This window comes from Amblyomma maculatum, chromosome 11 (genome assembly GCF_055883805.1).
Source record: "Amblyomma maculatum isolate TAMU_Amacu chromosome 11, ASM5588380v1, whole genome shotgun sequence".
NCBI lineage: Eukaryota > Metazoa > Arthropoda > Arachnida > Ixodida > Ixodidae > Amblyomma > Amblyomma maculatum.
This window is the reverse complement of record NC_139354.1, coordinates 10,021,251-10,041,816: the sequence shown is the minus strand read 5'-3', so window position 1 is coordinate 10,041,816 and position 20,566 is coordinate 10,021,251. Positions and strand designations below refer to the sequence as shown.

Sequence of the window (20,566 nt, the reverse complement as noted above, 5' to 3'; positions counted from 1 at the left end):
GTCTGGGCTTCTTTCCACGGCAGACTTGGAAACAGACGTATTATTGGGTCCTGTTTTCAACCTGCTATATATATGTTGCACCCGTCCATAATTCAGCACTGGTAGCGATACTATGAAACAAAAACAAAATGACTCATAACAAAGGATGCAGTTCCGTATCCGCCTTGTGGACTTAACCTTGTGGCAAACGCACGTGGTATGAATTTAGGTGTCCACCATCTGCTCCTTCTCGGCAGCGCTCTAGAACAATAACTGTACATGGCAGGCCCACGTGGGCACCAGAAAAGTAAATCTGACCCTTCAAAGACATCCGCTGCAGCGCACGTGTGGACTAGAGCGGAGCATCAACAATGATCAGATGTTAATCACCTGCAGTCAATAAAGCATATGAAGAGGCTTACTTATTTCTCTTAGCTTTCACATATGGAGGTTGTACACAGACGACGGATGTGCTCTCCAGTGTGGCTGCAGACAAATGGGGTCCCAGAAATAAATGTTACATCTGGCACGTGGCTTCCTATGCGGGCTTTAGGCGAGTAACGACAGTGTATCCAGGCCAATGGGCCATCGTGAGCTATATACCCGCTGCAGAACTTGCCCTCTGACGTCGCGGTGTGATCTGGATGAAGATTAATTAGCCTATTAGCGATCTCGAGAGCATTTGTTCCCGAAAACTCACCATGGCGACTATCACCGTACCACGATATGATGATCATATCAATCAGTGTGAAACTTGGTTGGTTTTTGCTGTTTAACATCCCAAAGCGACTCACGCTATGACGCTATGAGATACTTCGTGGAGAGCTTCAGAAATTGTGACCACCTGGGATTCTTTACCATGCACTAACATCATACAGCCTACGGACGCCTTGCTTTTCGCCTGCATCAAAAAGCGGCCGCCGCTGTCAGGATTGGATCCCGCATCTTGGGCGCAATAGTCAAGCGCCCTAACTGCACCGCCGCGGCGTAGTGATCAGTGTGAAAACCACCGAGGGGCAATCCTTTACACGATTCTGTTTTTATATATGTATCACTGCTAATATTTGGTACTCGTATGCCCGTCAATAAAGACACAGTTCTTTTTAGGAATCAATATTCTCTACCAGGAAACCACCATTGCATTGAATTAGAGTTCTTATTTTATTTCACACCTTGTACCGTTTCATTTGCTTTGTATTTTTGTACATTTATATTTTCCTTTCCTTAGGTGCATAGGATCTATTACAGTTTCAACTGCACATTTTATTTTGTTCTTTCATTTATTCCTTTCATCAGTTTGCCTCCTTCCAGCGTATTTTTTTTTTGTTTATCCGTGATCGATTTTTACCAATCTCATAAAACCTCGATAGCAGTGCAGCACTCCCAGCCAATAAACATACAGATCAGGCATTCTGTCATAGGTACGTAACCACAAGTTCTTTTCAACCCTGTAGCGGTATGCACGAAAAACAATGTCAAGGGGAGCAGTGTACTAGAAAAAGAAACTAGGCCTTCGGTAACACCTGCGGCCTGCGAAGCTCATGCTGCCTTCGTAAAAAGCATACACAGAGTACACTACACCAATAGAAAATCTAACTACTGTCAGCAGTGTAACCTAGATAATTTGATTTTGATTTTATATGCGAAGTCAGCAAATGCGCTCCACTTTGCCCGTACTATGTGAAAATAAGATCAGCATAAAATTATTTCACGACCACGCCACGCCACGCTGAAAACTGTATTTTTGCTGATAGCATTTGCACACTGTTCTTCCCTTCAATAGATTACATGCACAAACAGCAATGATATTGAACTTCCTAGACAGGGATGTTTGGGTATTTGCCTACTTTGCACTGATTAATAATGCAAAAGCATTATATGTCCCAAGTGTAGAAAAGCAGGCAAAGACGGAAATTTAGAACAATCGCTCGGTAGGTGGCAAATGGCAGGTGACATGTCCGAGGCTTATAGGTCGCGGATTCTTGGATCTAGAAGCCGAAGCCCTTTTATGCTTCCATGCAGGCACATTCCTACTGTTTAGTTAAAGAATGGTTCGAATCCGGTAGCCTTGACGTCATATGTTCCCTGCTTAGTCAGAAATGCTTAATAAATTGAAAACTGCGCCTGTTTTAAGTTTTTACGCTCGTTTATTTTTGTTTTTCTCTGATTTGTGCTCGTGTTGCCTTTAATTACGTATGTAATATTGTTTGTAATTGTTTGTTAGTTCTGTATATCACTTTTTCTCATTTTTTCTTGTTAGCATGTGATGACACTATGAAACGTTTTAACAATGTTTTTATGACTTCTCCCCCCCCCCCCCCCCTATGTAATGCTCACTTGGGCCTTTAGGGTAATAAAATGAAATGAAATGAAATGAAATATCCGGTGTAACAGGGTTATCACATGGCTCCCGCCCTCCCCGTTAGATTGGGTTCTCGTGGTACGTATTCGCGGTCACAACGTTGCACGTGCGCCACTCCGTCGAACACTTTTGTTGGCCGCAGAATGAGTCAGCATTTTATAAAGTGATAAAATATACGATGTAGAGTTTGTTCAAAGAGTACGCAGAGGCACAGTCATAATTAATAGTCATTATGCAACCTGACATGAGTCAACATTGTAAAATAACACAATGCTTTCGCGTTCTAGCATCTAAGCAGTCTTAAATGTACGTTTTAGAGGTTCTGTCTGGCTTTTAATAGCATCGGCAAAGTGGTAGGGGAAATAGAATTTTAACAGTGTAGCATTGCCACCTGTTTTTAAAATGCAGCTGAAATAATGGGGCCACTAGTTGTACCGGCAGGACCATTGAAAACATTATAAACGGTAGGAGCTTGTTTTTGCGCCAGTAAAAGAATCAGGGAAAACCAATTGAAGGAGTAGCCAGGGAAAGTGTGAAGGTAACTTTGTGTTACAAAAACTTTAATATACACTTAGTGCGCCAAAAGCCAGAGTAAAAGTCTTGCTTTCACGGCTTCACACACTGGGAGAGTGACCGTTAACTTACTGAAACCTTTTCAAAGCACGTGTCATTGAGGCGAGGCATCCTAAATAGCAAAGCTGCAAATAGATTTCCGGTCTTTCAGATGTCCTTTGCTTGTTTCTCTTACGGCATGGCTATCAATTTATTTGTCGAGATGAGTAAACTGCACAAACATTTGCTGCTCGTTCCCACACACTGAACATCAGCAAGCTGGGCTCATTAGTTTAATTCATTTATTGCTTGGGCTTTAATTCATGCTGGTAAAAAGGGGACTTCTTTCTATATGTTTAGAGTGTAGCACTGTTTAAATACGAACACAGTGTACAATAGAGAAAGAAATTGAACCGCTGATAGGAAATAAATAATAACTAGTATCTAATTCAGACATCAGCAAAATCTATCAGTACAGATTCAGTGTACCAGAGATCTATAAGAGATCAATTCTGACAAGGGAAGCCAGCTCAGAGCTGGATATAAATATAAACGTTTCCTGGGCTAAATCTTTTACGAGGTGCGGTGTAATTGAATACTGCTTTTACAAATGATTTCGATTCTACTCTCTCGATTCTACTCTCTAAGGGCGGGATGTATTATGAGCTGCGATCGTGTGTAAACAAATATTCCAATATGGCATTTTTCTAGTTTTGGGCTAACGGAATATAATGACATCTACTAACCTAATCTTCGCTGCGTCAAAATGGAATAATTCGTGTGCATGACATGAACAAGAATTATTCAAGCAGCAGCTATAATCAGCCATATAGGGGCGTCATTCCAAATGTGGCGGCATATTCGGCTCAAGGAGCGAAGCCGTGACTTCATTCGTTATTGAGCATTTGGACAGGTCAAAAATTAGTGCTGTCCTCTGCTGTTATCCGGCGGATTTTGTTTTAAATCAAGTAAATTTATAGCGTAATGTTAGGAGCGAAGAGTGGTTGGGTAAAAATTTAACATTCGAAGCAGCTGGTTTTATTTTCCTCATAAGAGCAACTTTACTTTCGACAGAACTCTACCGATTACCAATGCAGGTTTTATGTTATTTTGCACTACGGTGATTTCGAGCTATTTACTGTGACTAGCGCTGCATATGTTTCCCACCTAATTTATGGTCAAAAGGTAACATGTAAGGAATTCCAAGACAGCAAAGTTCAACCTCAAGAAGCAAGAAAATAGGGCAATGAAGCTACTCAAGATGATAAACCTGGAAGCTTTCGGCAAAAAAGTCGAAAAGGGCGATAGTAAAGCTCTTCATGTGTGCTTTACTGAACTCATAAAAAGGAGTGCCCTCTGCAGCCATAGTTTTTGAAGAAACAATTTGGCAAAGGATAATTGGGGGCTGCCTTCGGCGCCACCTGGATGCGATAGTTGGAAATCGGAAAAGAGCTGTTCCTTGGCAGGAGCTCTAGTAAAGTGGTGGCGTGCTTGGACTAAGGCTTCTTGGCAGCCACGACAAGTTTTCTGTTGACATTCAAGATCTCTTTTATTCCGCACCTCATGCCTGTTTGTTCGATGCAATATGTGAAAGTATACACCAACGAGATGAAATAGGTTTCCAGAATAGGACAGGTGTGGGCACGGATCATTTTCTAGAACTGTTCAGGTTTTACCTCAGTTGCACTCTGTTGAATTTAGAGGCAAGCATTTTCTTCAAAAAGCTGGAATTTGAACAGGATCATCAGTGGCACCTGTCCACTGTGATATTTATTTCGTTGAGTTTGACCAGCGCATTGAGTAAAAATTGTGCCATCAGCACGATTATCTGGAGTTACTTAAACTGCCGCAGAAAATAATCTGCACGACATTATCACTAAGATTCTAGTACTATTCACACCATCATCCTTGGGCTTAATCTTCGCACACGAGTAAACTGCTGACAATAACTACAAATTTTTATCTGAAGCTCGAATTTACGTTTCAACGCATTTGCAGGTCGTATAATTCAAGAACCAAAAAGAAATCACTGCCGTGTTGAAGCGCGCACTTCAAGCTTGTAAAACATGCCAACGTAAACTTAGCCTGCCATTCTGCCTTAGAAAAATCACACAACCATGAAATAGACCCCAGCTTCAGCAAGCACGTTCAACGCTTCCGCTCCGCAGGTTATCTAGTCCATATCATCACAGCAACATGCGAAAGCTTGTTGGGCGCAGAAAGGACAAGAATGTTAAAGAAAAACCGTTGCAGCTAATCCTTTGTATTCACTGTGTTTCTCACAATTTCATCCTCATCTTCCTCCTCCTCCTCCACAATATGAAGACAGTTGGCGAACCAGTATGGTATTAGGAATAATGTTTCGACACAGATTAAGCTGAGCAGCGTCTGCCCTTTGGCGTCTACAGTAAAGAAACCAAGCCTCAGTGTAACAAGAATCACGAAAAGAAGTTCACCAAGTGTGCTTCAGGACTTGTATACAAAATTCCCCTTACATGCGGCAGATTTTACATCGGGAAGACTGGTAGATGTTTTAACGTAAGGGACCATGAACATAACTTGGCAATAAAAGGAACAACACTGGAGGGCATCTAGCACCCCATTTTAAGAACTGTGAAGGCAAGGACAAGGGAAAAAACTATGTACCTTGCACACCAATTTGGCGCGAAACCTCGTTTTTCTTTAAATTAAGAGATAAGACAGAAAGAGAGATTGTTGAAGCTTTTTGCTTATTAAACACTAGTGAGAGGTGTGTCAGCACTCTATGTATTTTGCTTTCCTCGAATGAAATTGAGGTTTTGGAAGGCCACATGTAAATGTGTCTTCCACTTACCAATATTGGTCGTAAACAGTTTTCTGATTTGGAAATGCAGGTTGTTACATGGTTTTACGTTCACCTTAACACCTTTTTTTTTTGTTATTTTCATCTTGTCATTGTTTCACAAGATTTTGTTTACCTGGTATTAATGCTCACTTCAATAACTGATCATTATTTTTCTATTTTGCCATTGTTCACATTTACTATGAATCCAGTATGAAGAAAGTATTAATCACCTTTACTTTTCAGCTCCGTTAATACCTTCACGCCACCATTGGTTTTCCATACAGTTACACTATATTCTATAGCCTTATCATTTTTTCGGCTCTTTCATCTGTATTGTCACTCATCTTTACTCGGTCTGATTGCAGCCTTTCTTTTTGTTTTTCACGGGATGCTTCTTGGGCTTGACGTTTGAGTGTTATGCATATTATCTTACATTCCGCATTGATTAAATGTTTACCTAAAAGTAAAAGAAGCTTGCGATAGCATTTTACTACATTTTATCACTTCTGCGAGCCTCGGTTCCTCACTTATATCATGTGCTCTCTTTCATGATTAAACAATTGAAAGTCCGCTCCTGTGTTGTCGGTTTTTGTTCCTTCGTCTCTTGTCCTGTTTCATTTCCGCACTTTCACTTTTACATGCAAAGAAGCAACTAGCCCGCAGCAATATTCTACTTCAAAAGACCTTGATTTGTATGATGTAGATCCAGAGCTATAATATTCAAGACATCAGGGTGTATAATTTTAATTTGGCACTGGAAGTCGGATGAAAACAGCTGATGTCGCCTGTTGCGGCAAGGCGAGTAGCTATCACTTTAGTATCCTATGCGTGACCACATCATGGAAAAAATATCCCTGGTTTTCATACGTACGTAGTGTTCTCAATTCTTTGAAGAGGGTTCGCGTTGTTCTAATGTATTTTGCACTCTCTGCTGCGCCTGTCAGCAATACGTTCGCTGTTACCGCGTTCACTAAACAGTGCGCCTAATTAGATGAATCGCTAATAAACACCATGACATGCAGGAACACTACTACCGTCGCGTAATCCAGGCTTTTGTCCTTAGTCGAGTAATCTATTCGCTACCTTATCACTTCTTCTCTCGAGTAGAGGAAACAAGGTCAACTGCCTTATCCGGCAAGCGTACAAGACACCCTTCAACTTTCCTCCAACCACATTGAATGAGCGCCTTCTTAAGATGGGTGTACAGAACACCCTCACCGAATTCGCCGAGGCCCATCAATCTTCCCAACTTGATCGGCTTTCCTCGATCCTAGCCAGTCCTTATAATGCTGACGCTAGTGGCTTACAGCCCCCCCCCCCCCCCTCCCTCTGGACGTTACTCACATGTCTCCTCCCGCCCCACGCACACCAGACGTTTTGACCATTTGACCTTCCCCAAAAACATGCATCCCGAAGATCACTCGGTTCGTCATGTAGCTAGGACTGCAGCTCTACGCAAACAGTATAGAACACAGCCTGAGACCGTCTATGTCGATGCAGCCTCTTAATGCTCCTCTCCTGTCTTTGCCCTTGCAGTAGTGTCAAACTCCTCCACCGCTCTTAAAGCAGGTACTATCATTGCCAAAAAGGATGTGTAGGAAATGAAATGTCCTGGTTTGCCGCTGAGTCTGCATGATGAGGAAAACTGGTCTTGGTATCGGAATATGGGATAAGTGTAGGATATGGAGCAGTCCAAGTCTGCTAGCTTCGCCAGTGTACGGCTTGCGCTATGGTGAGAGAGGGGGCTGGGGTGTACATTCCCTTCATTTGTCCCTGTAGTATAAAAGAATATCACGTGTGTTCGCACCATTAAGTGTACATCGTTAATAATTCTCTAATTATTAACGGTTGACAGCCTAGAATCTATGACCAAACGAAACTGGCCGAGGAAGCTTTCCGAGGCGAAAAGAAAAAGCAAAGAGGTTGGGGAGATGGCGACGGAGAAGGAAAGAACGGGTATGAAAGAGGAGTAGGAATAATTGGAGGGGGAGCTGAAAAGGAGGAAAGGAAAGCTAAAAAATGCGGTAGAGATATGAAAAGGCCTGTAAACTCACGCACAATGACCGCGGCTTCACAGTGCTGCGGCTACTGTGACACAATATAATATAGGAAAGAAGCGCAGGCTGGTGAAAAGAAGGTACGAGCTGAGAGAGACGAAAAAAATTGAGAAAAAAGGCGCCGAAGAAATGATAAATTCAGGAGCCTATACGATGCAAGAACGAAAACTGTTGTAATACTCAGTTAGAAACGACATTCCTGATGATAACTATCACACATTTTACTGGTGTTCATGTATGCTACCTGGACCACTCGGCCACTTGGCAAATATAGACCACAGCACTGCTTAAATAAGGTTATACGATAATCAATTGCACTAACGTGGCGCTGGGCACGCATTGTGGCCCTATATATAGAGTATTGATTTTCATTCTGTAGGGCGTGCCAGTTAATAAGTACCATGTATAATAGGGGCCTATGATAGCTTCACAAGTGATAAGCGCAAATTAAAACGCACGCGCCGTTCCCTCTGCCGCTACCCGCCGAATTGTTCAGCGCCAACTCATGCACGGGCGAAATCTTGCTCGCTGAAATGTCTGCTGCACACATGACAATGATCACTCGCTTTTTTGGCCATTCAAAGCTTGAATAAGGAAGATTCCGTGAGCTTATTTTTCGAGCAGGAATGGGCGTTTACGCCAGGTTCCGCCCCGTGCGTCCGGGTACAGAGCAATAACGTAGCGTGGCAAAAAAGGAAAAAAATTCAGCAGCTTCAGCAACGATGTAACACCAAAACGTGCAATGGTGGCACTCGTTATCAACTAAGACTACATAAATAAACGCGGGTATTAGCTTTTAAAACACACAAATTCAGTCGAGCGTCTGCTTCAATAGCAGTAAGAGGAATCACGTGATCCTACCTGCTCACCTAGGTCGACGCTAGTGCCATTCGCTCCAGTGGTGGCACTCACGCCCAATATATGGTACCGAATAATGTTGCAAAACATCAACGTTTTAAAAGACAGGCGGGAATGGGCTAAAATGTTTCGATGGTATTCATTTATTCCGCGTAATCTAGGCGCTTTTAATTACATTTTCCGAGTGATTTCCAAAGCTCTTTGTTTCTGGAGACATGGCACATCTTTCAAGCCACTCAGGCAGCTATCGTCACTTTGAACGACTGGCATCCGACGACCACTCCTCCGTTTGTCACTTTAAGCTCGATGGTAAGGGTCGTTGGTGCATACTGAAAAAACAAAAACAAAAAAAAAAAGAACAGGAAAAGCAAATACTGACAGATACATCCCATCACTGCACAGGACCAAAACCTCCTTGTCTTTAATTTATTTGTTGAGTCCTCTAGATATTCATAGACGCCTAAGTTACCTACTGCATAATAGCATGAAGAAAAGAAAATTAATGATGCAATAACAACAGGAATGAATTCTGTGCTAGCTCATCAGCGCTAAAAGACATTAAACAAGCAGCAACACGGGGCGAGTGGCGTAGTTCTCGCTCGTTCCACTAACGAGACTTAGCAACTAGCTCAATATTTGTTTTTAAATGAATCGCATTACCGAACTACGCTTGCCGATAAAAAGAACAGCAGTACGGCTATTTGTCTAGCGCTCTAAGGCTTTGCAGGTCCTGAGAATAATTTACGGATTACGGTTCATATATGAACACCGGCTGTAGCGTACTCGGAAAGTCTTCGAAGCATTCTGTGATATTAAACGTGGGCAACAATATATGCTCTATTTTGTGTATTTAAGCGAAGTTATAACATTTCGCTACCATTCAATACCTCTGGCCAGTTCTTGCTTTTTTTTATTCATTGAGCATAAAATCCTGATTGCTCCATTCTAGGCAAATTGAGGGAATTATTGTCTGGAGAGAATAGTTAATTGATACACAGTGATTAAACCGGTCTCAAAAACAAAAATTTGGGGAACACTTAAGCCCCGCCTTTAAATCTAAGACGTGACTGCCTTCACGGATCGCGTTTGTGGCTACTCGCACGGATCCTTCTTCGTGTACATGCACTTCGCTCCTCGTCTTATTACTGACCCTTTAATCTGTACTTCTATTCTCATACAAGTTATCAACGCATAGTCGTCATGCAGCTAATACATTGTGAAAGATTACCAAATATAAATCAAGCACCGCTTTTTACAAACCGGGCGATCGGGCCTGCCTGGCGTAGGAGTAACCTGTCTGAATCGGCATCCAATGATCTCGGAAGGTTCAATTCACACCTCAAACATGTAGTCCCTAACGCCATATAACCCGCCGACCAATCAGTACCTGCCATGCCACTCATCATGTATTATGTGCGCTAGCCGTACTAGTGATTTCGCGCAGACAACGTCGACAACTCCGGATTGCCTTGAGAATGGGACTTTTAACGATATCGCTTTAATAACTCCATACATAAAGCAGCTAAACAAGGCAAACGCCTATAAGGTATAAAATTTGCGGGGGCAGACGACTCGTAAGCGACGGCTGCGGCTGTTTTGAGCTGGCGCATCTTAACCTCTCGCTCCAGCGTACCTCCATTTTCCTGCTTGCGGAATTTACAGAGCGTGCAAGAGTAGGCACTGAAAATATGTATTGCCTAACTGTGCCTAAATTGTGCCTAAAAATAGTGCCTAAAATAAAGGCACAATTGAAGAGTCACATGCACGCCTAATATTCATATACTTGTCACACGAACCACTTCGTAAATATTTACGAGGACTTACACGACACCGTTTTCACCCACTGATCAAGATTCTGGACGAGCGGACGGACTACAGTTTTACAAGTACACTCCGTTGCCATCAGCCGCAACTACCAACAGAATATGCACTGCTATATCGTCCCGCCCAACCCCCATGGGCGATGGGTAAACCTTTGGTGCAGCTTCGTGTTCCCGGGATACTAAAGATATCAATGGTGCCACTTAATGGGCTCAAACAACTTACTCTGGCGCACATCTGGTCAGAATATTCTAATTATATTCATGGATACACCGACGGATCTGTGTCGGTACAGGCATCCGCTAGGTGTGGTCATACCAGCTAAGAAAACAACTCTACATTTCCTTTTGGGACATACTTCTACGTCAACCGCTACTGAACTTGTACACCTTCGGGAATCTATTCGGTACATATGTGGGGAACCTGCTCACAAATGGTGTATATTCACGGACTCAAAGACTGCGTTGCAACTTTTGGAAAATTTCTTACGCCACACCGCCTACTAGTCTCTGGCACTAAACGGTATGGAGCTCCTTACGTCTGCCCAATTGCAAGGCCTCAGGATAATGTTTCAATGGATCCCTGCCCACTGCGGGTTCCATGGAAATGAACAGGCCGATGTTGAAGCAAAACGTTCACATATTTGGAATGGCATCCAAACATCTGTGCCTTTTTCAAGAGCGGATACGACGTGTCTTCTTACGAACTGTATGAGGAAAGCTACGACAGCTTACTAGGTCGAGCCAGATGGAACATCTCACAAATGCTTCGCTGCTTAGTTTTACACGGACAAAGGAACTGGACAAACGCTGAGGTTAAGCGCTTAACCTCAGCGTTTGTCCAGTTCCTTTGTCCGTGTAAAACTAAGCAGCGCAGAGTTTGTGAGAAGATGTTCTAAGTAGCTCAATCTCAAGCACTTCTTAACTTTATTTCGAGCCAGACGCCCGACACATTCGTCTAAGAAGGCTCGAGTGTTGGTACCGGGTTCGATCCCTGGTGCCGCCAGTTACCCACCGGTTTTTAAATGGGTACAAGCTTTCCCCCGGCCTGATGCTCGGCTCTTCTGGGGTGAAATGCTTGGGAAAAAAAGGGCCACATAATGCGCTGTTGCCGCGCAAGGCGGACTTATTGTTGTCCGATGGCGGAACGAATCACTGCCACATCGGCGCCGACTGTTGGCTTCTTTCCTTCATGCATTATAACGAGCACCCTCATTTCCCCTTCATTTATCTGCTTGTAGCTTACGGGGGTCTCGGTTCTGGCAGTCTTGAAGCGTAAGAGGGTTCTAGCACAGCTTTTGCCCTCGCTCTTGATCACGTTCTACGTGACGCTGGCGGTAACACAGGACGTTCCACGTCCGCCGCTATGGTTGAGGGTGGCGCTGGTGAACACTCTCAAGGTTAGTATACAGACAACATTAATACCCGAGAAAGTAGCAGAGGGACAGCGGCTGATATAGCTCGGTTGGAAGAGCACCGGACGCGATATTGGGAGGTCGTGGGTTCGGTCCCCATCATCGGCACGTTGTTTTTTCTTCTACTTTGTGTGTAATTATCCTTCCCCTAAGCAGATTACATTACTCATTTTTGCAATTATCCAAGTAAAAATTAAGAAAAAAAAAGTCATACAACATAATCCCCAATGCTTTCCTTGGCCTCGCCAACTGTTGGCTTCTTTCCTTCATGTAATATCTTAGTAGGCGGTTTAAGCCAAACTTCCGGCCCCACGATATGCGGACCGTAATCCAGTCTTTGTTAACCTATAGTTGAGTTCGTACTCCCTGGTGACCCCACTTAAATAAATCGGACATGCAGCCTCACAAAACAAGAACCAGAATCGTTTCTTTATAACCACGCTGAACGGCGCCTCCACCAAACGCAAGAAGAAAACACTTAGTGTAGAAAAGAGTAAAATTGTCGTTAATGCAATAGGTTAGAACAATGCTGAAATGTTGCTGCGTTATAAACTTACGCCGATAATAAATTGAATGAGAGGATCCAACTTGACAGTTATAGATTCTTGCGCCGTTATTGCGGGTACTGGGCACTGGTTGTTCCACAGTTGAGCCAGATCTTGCTCTGCACTGGTGGTTCCCCCGCACAGTTTGAGCGTACTGCACGAAGTACCAAGTATTCAGCTGTAGCGATAAAACGTGTACTGAGCTAGAAGGTTACAGAGATAGATACACTGCAAAGGGTCAATGGCAGGAGGTATGTCAGACCATGTAGTTTTTGACTCGCGACATATCACTGTTGACCGAACGGCACGAAGTACACTTGTGTTTCCGTTTCCCGTTACTCTGAGACAGACGAACGGTTTGTCTCTCCTTCGCTGACTGAGAAACTGCAAGTTGAAGAGGCGGTGGCATGATTAATCGACAGGACAATTATCGATTTTTTTATATAGTTATAGAAATAATAAATTGATGAGTACACATACACTAAGATAGGCAACAAAGCAGAGGCCAACTCATTCTACTCACACAGACACGAGCAATGCATTAAACTGCGAACTTTTTTACTTGTGCTAGAAAAGTGGCAGCCTTCATGACCGTTACCTTGCTTCAAATGCCTTACAGGCTTCCTTATTGCGCACAAATAAAAGCTGGTTATATGAAGAGAGAAGACCCGTTGACAAATACAAAACGAACTATGTAGCAAACAAATGGTCAAACTATGCAGCATAGCCGGCGTGCAAGCGCTCGCAAAGGGTTTCGCGATAATGTAAAAGTTCACTGACATGATAAAGTGGGACGGGACTTAAAAGTGTTGTCGTGCCGAAGATTCACTTGAAAATATTACTAATTTAGAAGTTTTTAACCGCAGAGTGTACCGCCATAAGAATGAATTGTATAGTGTTTTTCGGGTTCGATCCCCGTCGGCGTCTGTATATGTATGGGGGCGAAACGGAGTGGCCTCCATACGCTGTGCGATGTCAAGGCATGATAAAGAACCCCAAGGGGTGGATATTTCTGGAGTCGTTCACTACGGCTTCTCTCATAGCCTGAGTCGCTTTGGGATGTTAAACCCTACAAATCAATCTACAAACCATCCTTTTAGGGAATGACGGCCCCGGCATATCTACCCGTTTGTCACAGTCATCGGTCTACGCCTTCCTCTTCTTCTGTGACAGCAAATATTCGGGTTTAAATGGAGGTAATAATCAGCAAACTATGGTTGTGTGACTAAATCCATGACGTATATAAAATTAAAAAACCGTAATTAAAGTATTACATTGTTTATGCGGTCATGCCACGGTCATCCAGTAAAATGCAGTAGTGTAGTCTGGCAGATAGTAGTGGACCTTAATATCCTATTTCCGAAATTTGAGCGCCCTAGATGCATTCCTTGTTTCGAAATGAGTGGCTGAAGTTGACACCACGTAGCTCCACCCATCGACAGCGATCGCCATGTTGAAATGCTTGGTGACGTCACAGAGTGACACCGACCACCGCATCGTCTGCTGTTGTGCCGCCGCCGTTAAGCTGCAGATACACTGTACTGTGTTCGCGCTTACTAACATGACTCCCAATAGCGTACGAAGTTTCCGCGAACGTTTCTAACTACGACGTTTCTGAGAAAGCTGTATAGCTTTTCTTTGTAATTGTATGGTTGCGCTTGGGTAGATGCCAATGAGTAATTAGCTCCTTTGCAAATCTACTCCCCCTTGAGGAATTCCCCTAAATATTTGGCCAACACCATTCCCCATTCGAGTTCTTGATCGATTCACGCTCGCCCTACCATCTCATCTGCTGACCTCCCCGGTTAACTCAGTTGGTGGAACGGCTGCCCCGAAAAGACGGTGGTCCCGGGTGCGATCTCCGGATCAGGACGAATTTTTCTTTAACTCCGAAGGTTCTGAGAAAGTTGTATATCTTTCCTTTGTATCCATACGGCGGCGCTAGGGTGGATGTCAATGAGTAATTACTCCCTTATTACCAATAAGTGTACTCTGCTCACTTCTGAAAACAGAACACGGGCTGCAGCGAAGCACGATTTAGTTCTTGCCTAGTTATCCACCTTCGGCGCGACCGCCGCCATCGGATGGATGGATGTCCTCTTTGATACGAGGTGGCAGCAGTTGCTATCATGCTCTTTTTCCCCCTGTATATTAATTATTGTTTTAGATCGGTTAACTATGCCGTCATTCTATTTATTGAATTGTTGTTTCTACATTACTAACATTATGTTACTTCTCTGCTTTTAAGCCACAAATCTTCAAATCATTTTTGTTAGCTTTCAGCGCAGGTTCATTCACTCGGCCGCTGATATCTCTAAACCCTAGGGCCTCAAGAAGACTGACTGCACGTGCATAGGCATCCGGATGGATACCATCGCATTCGATTATCAGATACTCAATTGTTTCTATGGATTTACCACATACTGCACATGTGTCAGCTTCTTGGTTAAATTTCTTTTTGTAGCTGCGTGTTGTGAGGCACCCCGATCCAGCTTCAAAAAGTAGGGCACTGCCTCTTGAGTTATCAAAAAAAAGGTTTCCTGCCTCATCTAGCTTTACCACTTTCGGTATAGTTCTGCATTCTTTTTCTTTTTCACAGAATTCATCTAATTTTTCTGTGTTTTTCACCTGTTGTTTAACGCTCTTTATTTCTCCATCCTATTGAACAGCATAATTACAAGTTAGTTTCCTTTTTTTTCCTCTATTGTGAGTCAATGCTTTTTAGGTATTGGTATTTGAGCACTTTTGCTGCCCACCTGTTACTGTCCAATTTCCTCAAGCGCTCCTCATATATAATATTTTATTCTGAGGTTCCCGTGCTTCGAAAGATTCCCAGCATATATCTCCCTGTACCTCCTCATTTGTGCTTTTGCCATGGGCACCCATTCCAATCGTCCGACGGATCTCTGATTGATTTCTAATCTCGACTGTACCTCGGCTTTTAGCCAAAGAATCGCATTTTCGAAGGTAAGCCTGGACACCATAATTGCTTTCCAAACCCCCCTCAGCAGTAAGGTTGGGCAAGTGGAATCTTGTTCATTTTGAAGGTAGCGCAAACAACGAGGACCAAGGAGTAGAAGGACACAACACGAGCGCTTTTTCGCAACTAAACTTTTTATTGAAAAACACGGAATAAATACCCATCTCACGAAGTATATGGCTAGATTCTGGGGGCTAGAGCCAGAATTGGTCCTGACAAAGAGTAGCGTAGACGATGCTGCTAAGACGGGACCGGGGTTTAGGTGCCTCGATGTAATGCGCCGCGCCCTATACACTGCGCTACAGCGCTGTCGGGCGGTACCCGAAAATTGTACAAAAGCGCCGTCGGATGGCACTATATACACTGCGCATTTCATGTCTTGATTTTCAGACACATTTTAGTGTAGAATGCGTGCGCTGTTCGAGCGGGTCAGCTCGTGCAGTTTTCGTACTCGGATGCAGACGTGCCCCTGAATCCCGCTCACAGATGATGCTATTTCCTAAGTTAAAAACACTAACAGAGATCGACAAAAGCTCGGTATGTGGTAATCTCGGTAAGCGGCATGACTGCTGTTTGACCGACAATACCGCGGCTTCGCGTGACCGTGGTTGACGCTGCTTGTGCACAGAACATGCAGTAGACAACGCGGCGTCGGCCTATGTCGTCACTGGCTGCTCAGGTTGCCAGAGCAGCACGCTGTTCAGGAGGTTTCGAAAATAGTCGTTTTTAAAAATATCTGCAACCCCCATGCAGCTGAAACATTCAGGTTTAGTTACCTGGCACATCAGGAATAAGATGCAATAAACAGTTTGTGTTCCAAAATTGGTGTCAGGACCTCGTTAATATTTGAGCTAATTTTGTCCATGCATAGGTTGTGGTTTGTATTTTTGGCCAAAAAAGCCAAGTGCGATCAGCGCCTGGTATGTGGGTTAGAGTTGATTCAGGGCCTTGCCATAATTGCTTCATTCTCACTTTAAATTAAATTTTAGCATGACCCAAAACAACGTACCATGATCCGACGTTGTTGACGCAAGGGATTTCATTGCCGTTCTGCTTGCGCATGGTGATTTTCAAAGTAGGGTTGGATCCGAGTGATTCGGTGATAGTGAAGGTGAAGTTCACAATCATTGTTTGCCCGATCTTGGCGTTCGTGACGCTCACGCCGTCAACCTTAACTTTCGTTGCACCTGTGCATTCAGGAAACAAAAATGCCATCGAGATTATGCTATCGAAATAGCGCGTTTGATTTTTGGAGAGCCTTGTGACGTATGAAACAGCGCAAGGTGACATATTTTATTCTTAGGCTTGCTCACACCCTCTTCATAGCAGTACGTAGCATTTGGACATTATATACTCACTCTTGAGGCTATGTTACATTCGGTCTTTTACAAAGCACCAATCGATTAGAGGTATCTCATGTTCAATGTTAAATATCGATCGTTCTCTTCTGCTGCATATGGCAGCCTTCATTTACGTGGGCTGGTACACGGGTTCGATTAGCATAATTCACTAAGACAACGGATTGAGGACGGACATTTAGGATACGCACATGACGTCTAGCACACACAATGTGGGCCTTTAAATTACATTTTTGGTAGCTAACATGCCAAATGCAAGGGCAGGCATCTTGTTGAACGTGCTATCCAGCAAAGATTTCTCTTTCGTTCTTTTAGAGTCGTTTATTTGTTTTTAGGACATGAGCAAAAAATAAAATGACATTGATTGGGGACAGAGAGAAAAATCACCCAATTTTTTTTCGTCTATTTAAATACAGAAATGTACCACCACTCTTAGAAAATATTTCTGCCAATTGTAATCTACAGATATGCACCAGGCGTCATTTAAATATGGCGTCAGATATGCCTCCACCGCCGTGGCCCGCCTACTTTGTGCGACGGGCCGCGGGGTTGCTGTTGATATCCTTGATTTAACAGCCCATAAAAGCGTTTATTTCAATAAATTTATAGAAACGATATGTAGAACTTCTTCAGTGTTTTCTCTAATGCCGCAACGGTGCTGCGTAGCATCATAAGACGCGCTTTTGTTGTGCAAGGTTCGCTTTTCTTTTTTTTTCGTCTGGCGCGTCTGGTATGCCTTCGGTCTTTATGCTTTAGTGTGCGTAATTCGTTACCTTTTAGCCATGTCGCAGGTGCTGTGTGACAGCTGTATTGTGCAAGCAGCAATATCTCGATTTTCTTCTAATTCACTCAAAATTGAATTCTGCGATAACGAGTACACAAAATGAATACCAACGTGTCAACCGATTTAATTTAAAAATGCATGTTTTCAAGCTATCCGCTGAAAGCAAGAAAAGAATTAAGGAAAAGCAAGTAAAAGAAAAGAGTTTACCAGGCAATCCGAAGCGAACAATGATAAAACATTATGCATAAGGGGCCTATTAGGACAGCATGACTAAAGGTCTCAAAACACCTTTTCTGCAGACGTAAGGAATATTTTCTCTGCATCCGTTCAAGTTAATACACTTTGTTTGAGTTGTTTCTGATTGCTAACAGAAAATTTTGAACCAAATAAAATGTGGGGTTGAAGTTACCTTTCTTTCTTGACAGTTTTTATCCGCTTAAAACGGTTAAAATTGTGGTGTTTGTAGTGCACGTATTTTTATAAAAGCAATGGTTAAAGCCACTAATATTATTTCGGTTCAGAAAACAGCCAGACGTATATATATAACAGCGAGAAAAGGTTTCAGAGGTCTCTATGTATAAACTTTTCTAAAAATGTTCTTTCAGCAGAGAATAAAAATGGAAAATGTTTCATAGTGATATTTTAAAAGGTTTTCAAAATATTTGTAACATATTTCCCAGGCTTATACTCGGCTTTCAATGAAAACAGCCTGTACATTTTAAGCTCACTTTTTTTAAAGAACGGCGAACATATAGGCAGGCGTATCTAAATGGGTGTCTTCAGTAGTTGAACTCGTAGTGCATGAAATGAGGCATACAAATAAAATACTAAATATCCATTTATATGCATGTAACAAGAAAGCAGAATGTTATGCCCGTTCAATATAATATCAGTTAAAATTCGCTAGATGAGGTAAAGTGTTTAAGTTTCTTAGGAGTGCACTAACACATAATCTTCATTGGCGACCCAATATTGAAAATGTCTATTAAAGCCTACCACAAGTTGTGTTCCCTGAGGTGAAAAATGCCGAATACGACTAGAGATATAAATTGATTGCGTACAAGACGTTCGTGCAGCCAATCATAGAGTACACAAGTGCAGTGTGGAGAAGGGTTGAAAACGAAAACTTCAAAGATTTCAAATTATTTGAGCACATTTTATATGTTCTAAATATCATCACACTGCTCCGGTCACAAAAATGCTAAAACAGTGTCAGTTAGAATCGTTATAGATAAGAAGATAAAAGTAGAATTTGAAACTTTTTTTTGCTGATAATGAATGACAAAGTAAAAATTACTAAACAACATTATGTTACACCTCCTTCGAAGTGTTGCCCATGAAAAAAATTCACAGTAAGGTATTGCAACCTACTATAACACGTACTGAAGTACATCGCTACTCCTCTTTTTCCCGATGCAGTAGAAACCTGGAATCAACTGCCAAGCAACGTCGTGGAAAAAACAAATGCAGAACAATTTTAGATAGGTGTGAACGCGTTCCTGAACGATATTGCTGTGCAAATCTATAATTATGTTTCTTTAGTGTACTTTAGAGAAAAGAATTGCCCTCGCATTTGTCTATGTTTCCCTCCCTGTAATGACGCTCATTAGAGGGTTAACAGTACGAAAAAATAAAATAAATAAAAAATAAATATCTATGGCCACTGTCCATCCGCCGTTCAATAACAAATTATCCCACTTTTCGCTTTCAATTCGAAACGCAGAAGTGACGATTCCGGCAGCACTCAGCCTTCCCTCCTGTGCCCCATGAAAAGAGGAAATTCTGCCAAGGCCGTTCTTATTATCAAATAACCCCAAATAGTCAACAGCGTCTGAAGACGGGAGGTTGACAACACTGCTTGGTATAAGCCCACTAAATAGTAATGCCCATTTGCGCAGGGAGTTTTGCCAGCACCACCTGGACCAAATCTACCTCATTATATAGCAGCGACAGAGCAGAGGAGGATGTACTACATGCTCTGAATAAAGACACTAAAACAGCCTATGGTTGTTAGGGTTCATTGTCACTCATTAAATTAGCCCTGTGTACTATGTTTTATGTAACTGTATTGACAACCGCTTTACTGCTTGCCTCTACAAAACTTCTTTTATATTTAATAAAATCCCATCTTGCTAACTTCTTAGAAGAAAAAAAAGTCTTTATCGCAACTGCGAAAACCTTGTTTTTTTTTCGCGTTCCTCGAGACATATTTCTTAAGTATGGGGGCTCCAATGAGCATCACGACGCAACAGTTCAGCGCCGTAGATTAAACAGTTTCTCCCATCTTTCGCGGCGCGCTCTGCTGCCAGTCTCTATGCCTTCCGAAACATGGGACAACTTGTAGAGACATATTTCGTGCAGGATGAGAATTTAACTGCAGATTACAAACAGGCTTAGGGTGAATCGCAAAACACGATGTATACAAATCGAGTGACCTTGACGATGACCCAATACACCCTTAAAGCTACAAAATTGTTAAAGAAGGTACTACAAGCCTGCGCAGTTAGTACTCTCTTACTCCTGTTTGCACTTAAGATGAAGCAATATTGGCCTTTTCAAAAACATTTTCAAGACGTTAAAATATGTGCATTGCAATGTATATGAGATCTACTGTTAATATTGCTGTGCACACTTACTAGAGCATGAGGTCGGAGTTGGCGTCTGTACTGAAGCTGTGACGAACGGAAAGCCCACGAGAGCAAGTACCAATAAAAAGGACAGCATGTCTTGTCTCCTTTCCGCAGCAGAGTTGTATATCTATGCCCTATTCGTTATTGGTTTCAACCCGCTTTATATGTTGCCCCCGTCTACAACCTGGCGTGTGTGTCATGGTGTAGAAATAGCAATAAAGCACAAACCAAGAGAAGCAGTTCTCTATCCGCCACGCTGATGTAGCGCGTACAAACTTTAGTGTCTACCATCTGTGGCCTCTCCCCTGCGTTTTGCAGCAAAAACTGCACATGACAAACCCAATTGGGAAGCAAACAAGTGAAACTGCGCCAAACGCATTCGCCGCAACGGAGAGCCACGTG

The 20,566-nt window shown here is 42.7% G+C and overlaps 1 protein-coding gene across 1 annotated transcript; it reads right to left on the bottom strand.

The window, feature by feature from the left end:
* Positions 1 to 8,778: 8,778 nt before the first annotated feature.
* LOC146172828 (uncharacterized) lies at positions 8,779 to 20,286 on the bottom strand. Its single transcript, XM_084583354.1, has 4 exons — positions 20,171 to 20,286; positions 16,402 to 16,579; positions 12,425 to 12,566; positions 8,779 to 8,961 (listed from the first exon to the last, which is right to left on the bottom strand). Exons 1-4 carry the CDS (start codon positions 20,256 to 20,258, stop codon positions 8,869 to 8,871), a joined length of 501 nt encoding a protein of 166 aa, XP_084439480.1. The 5' UTR covers positions 20,259 to 20,286; the 3' UTR covers positions 8,779 to 8,868.
* Positions 20,287 to 20,566: the final 280 nt, after the last annotated feature.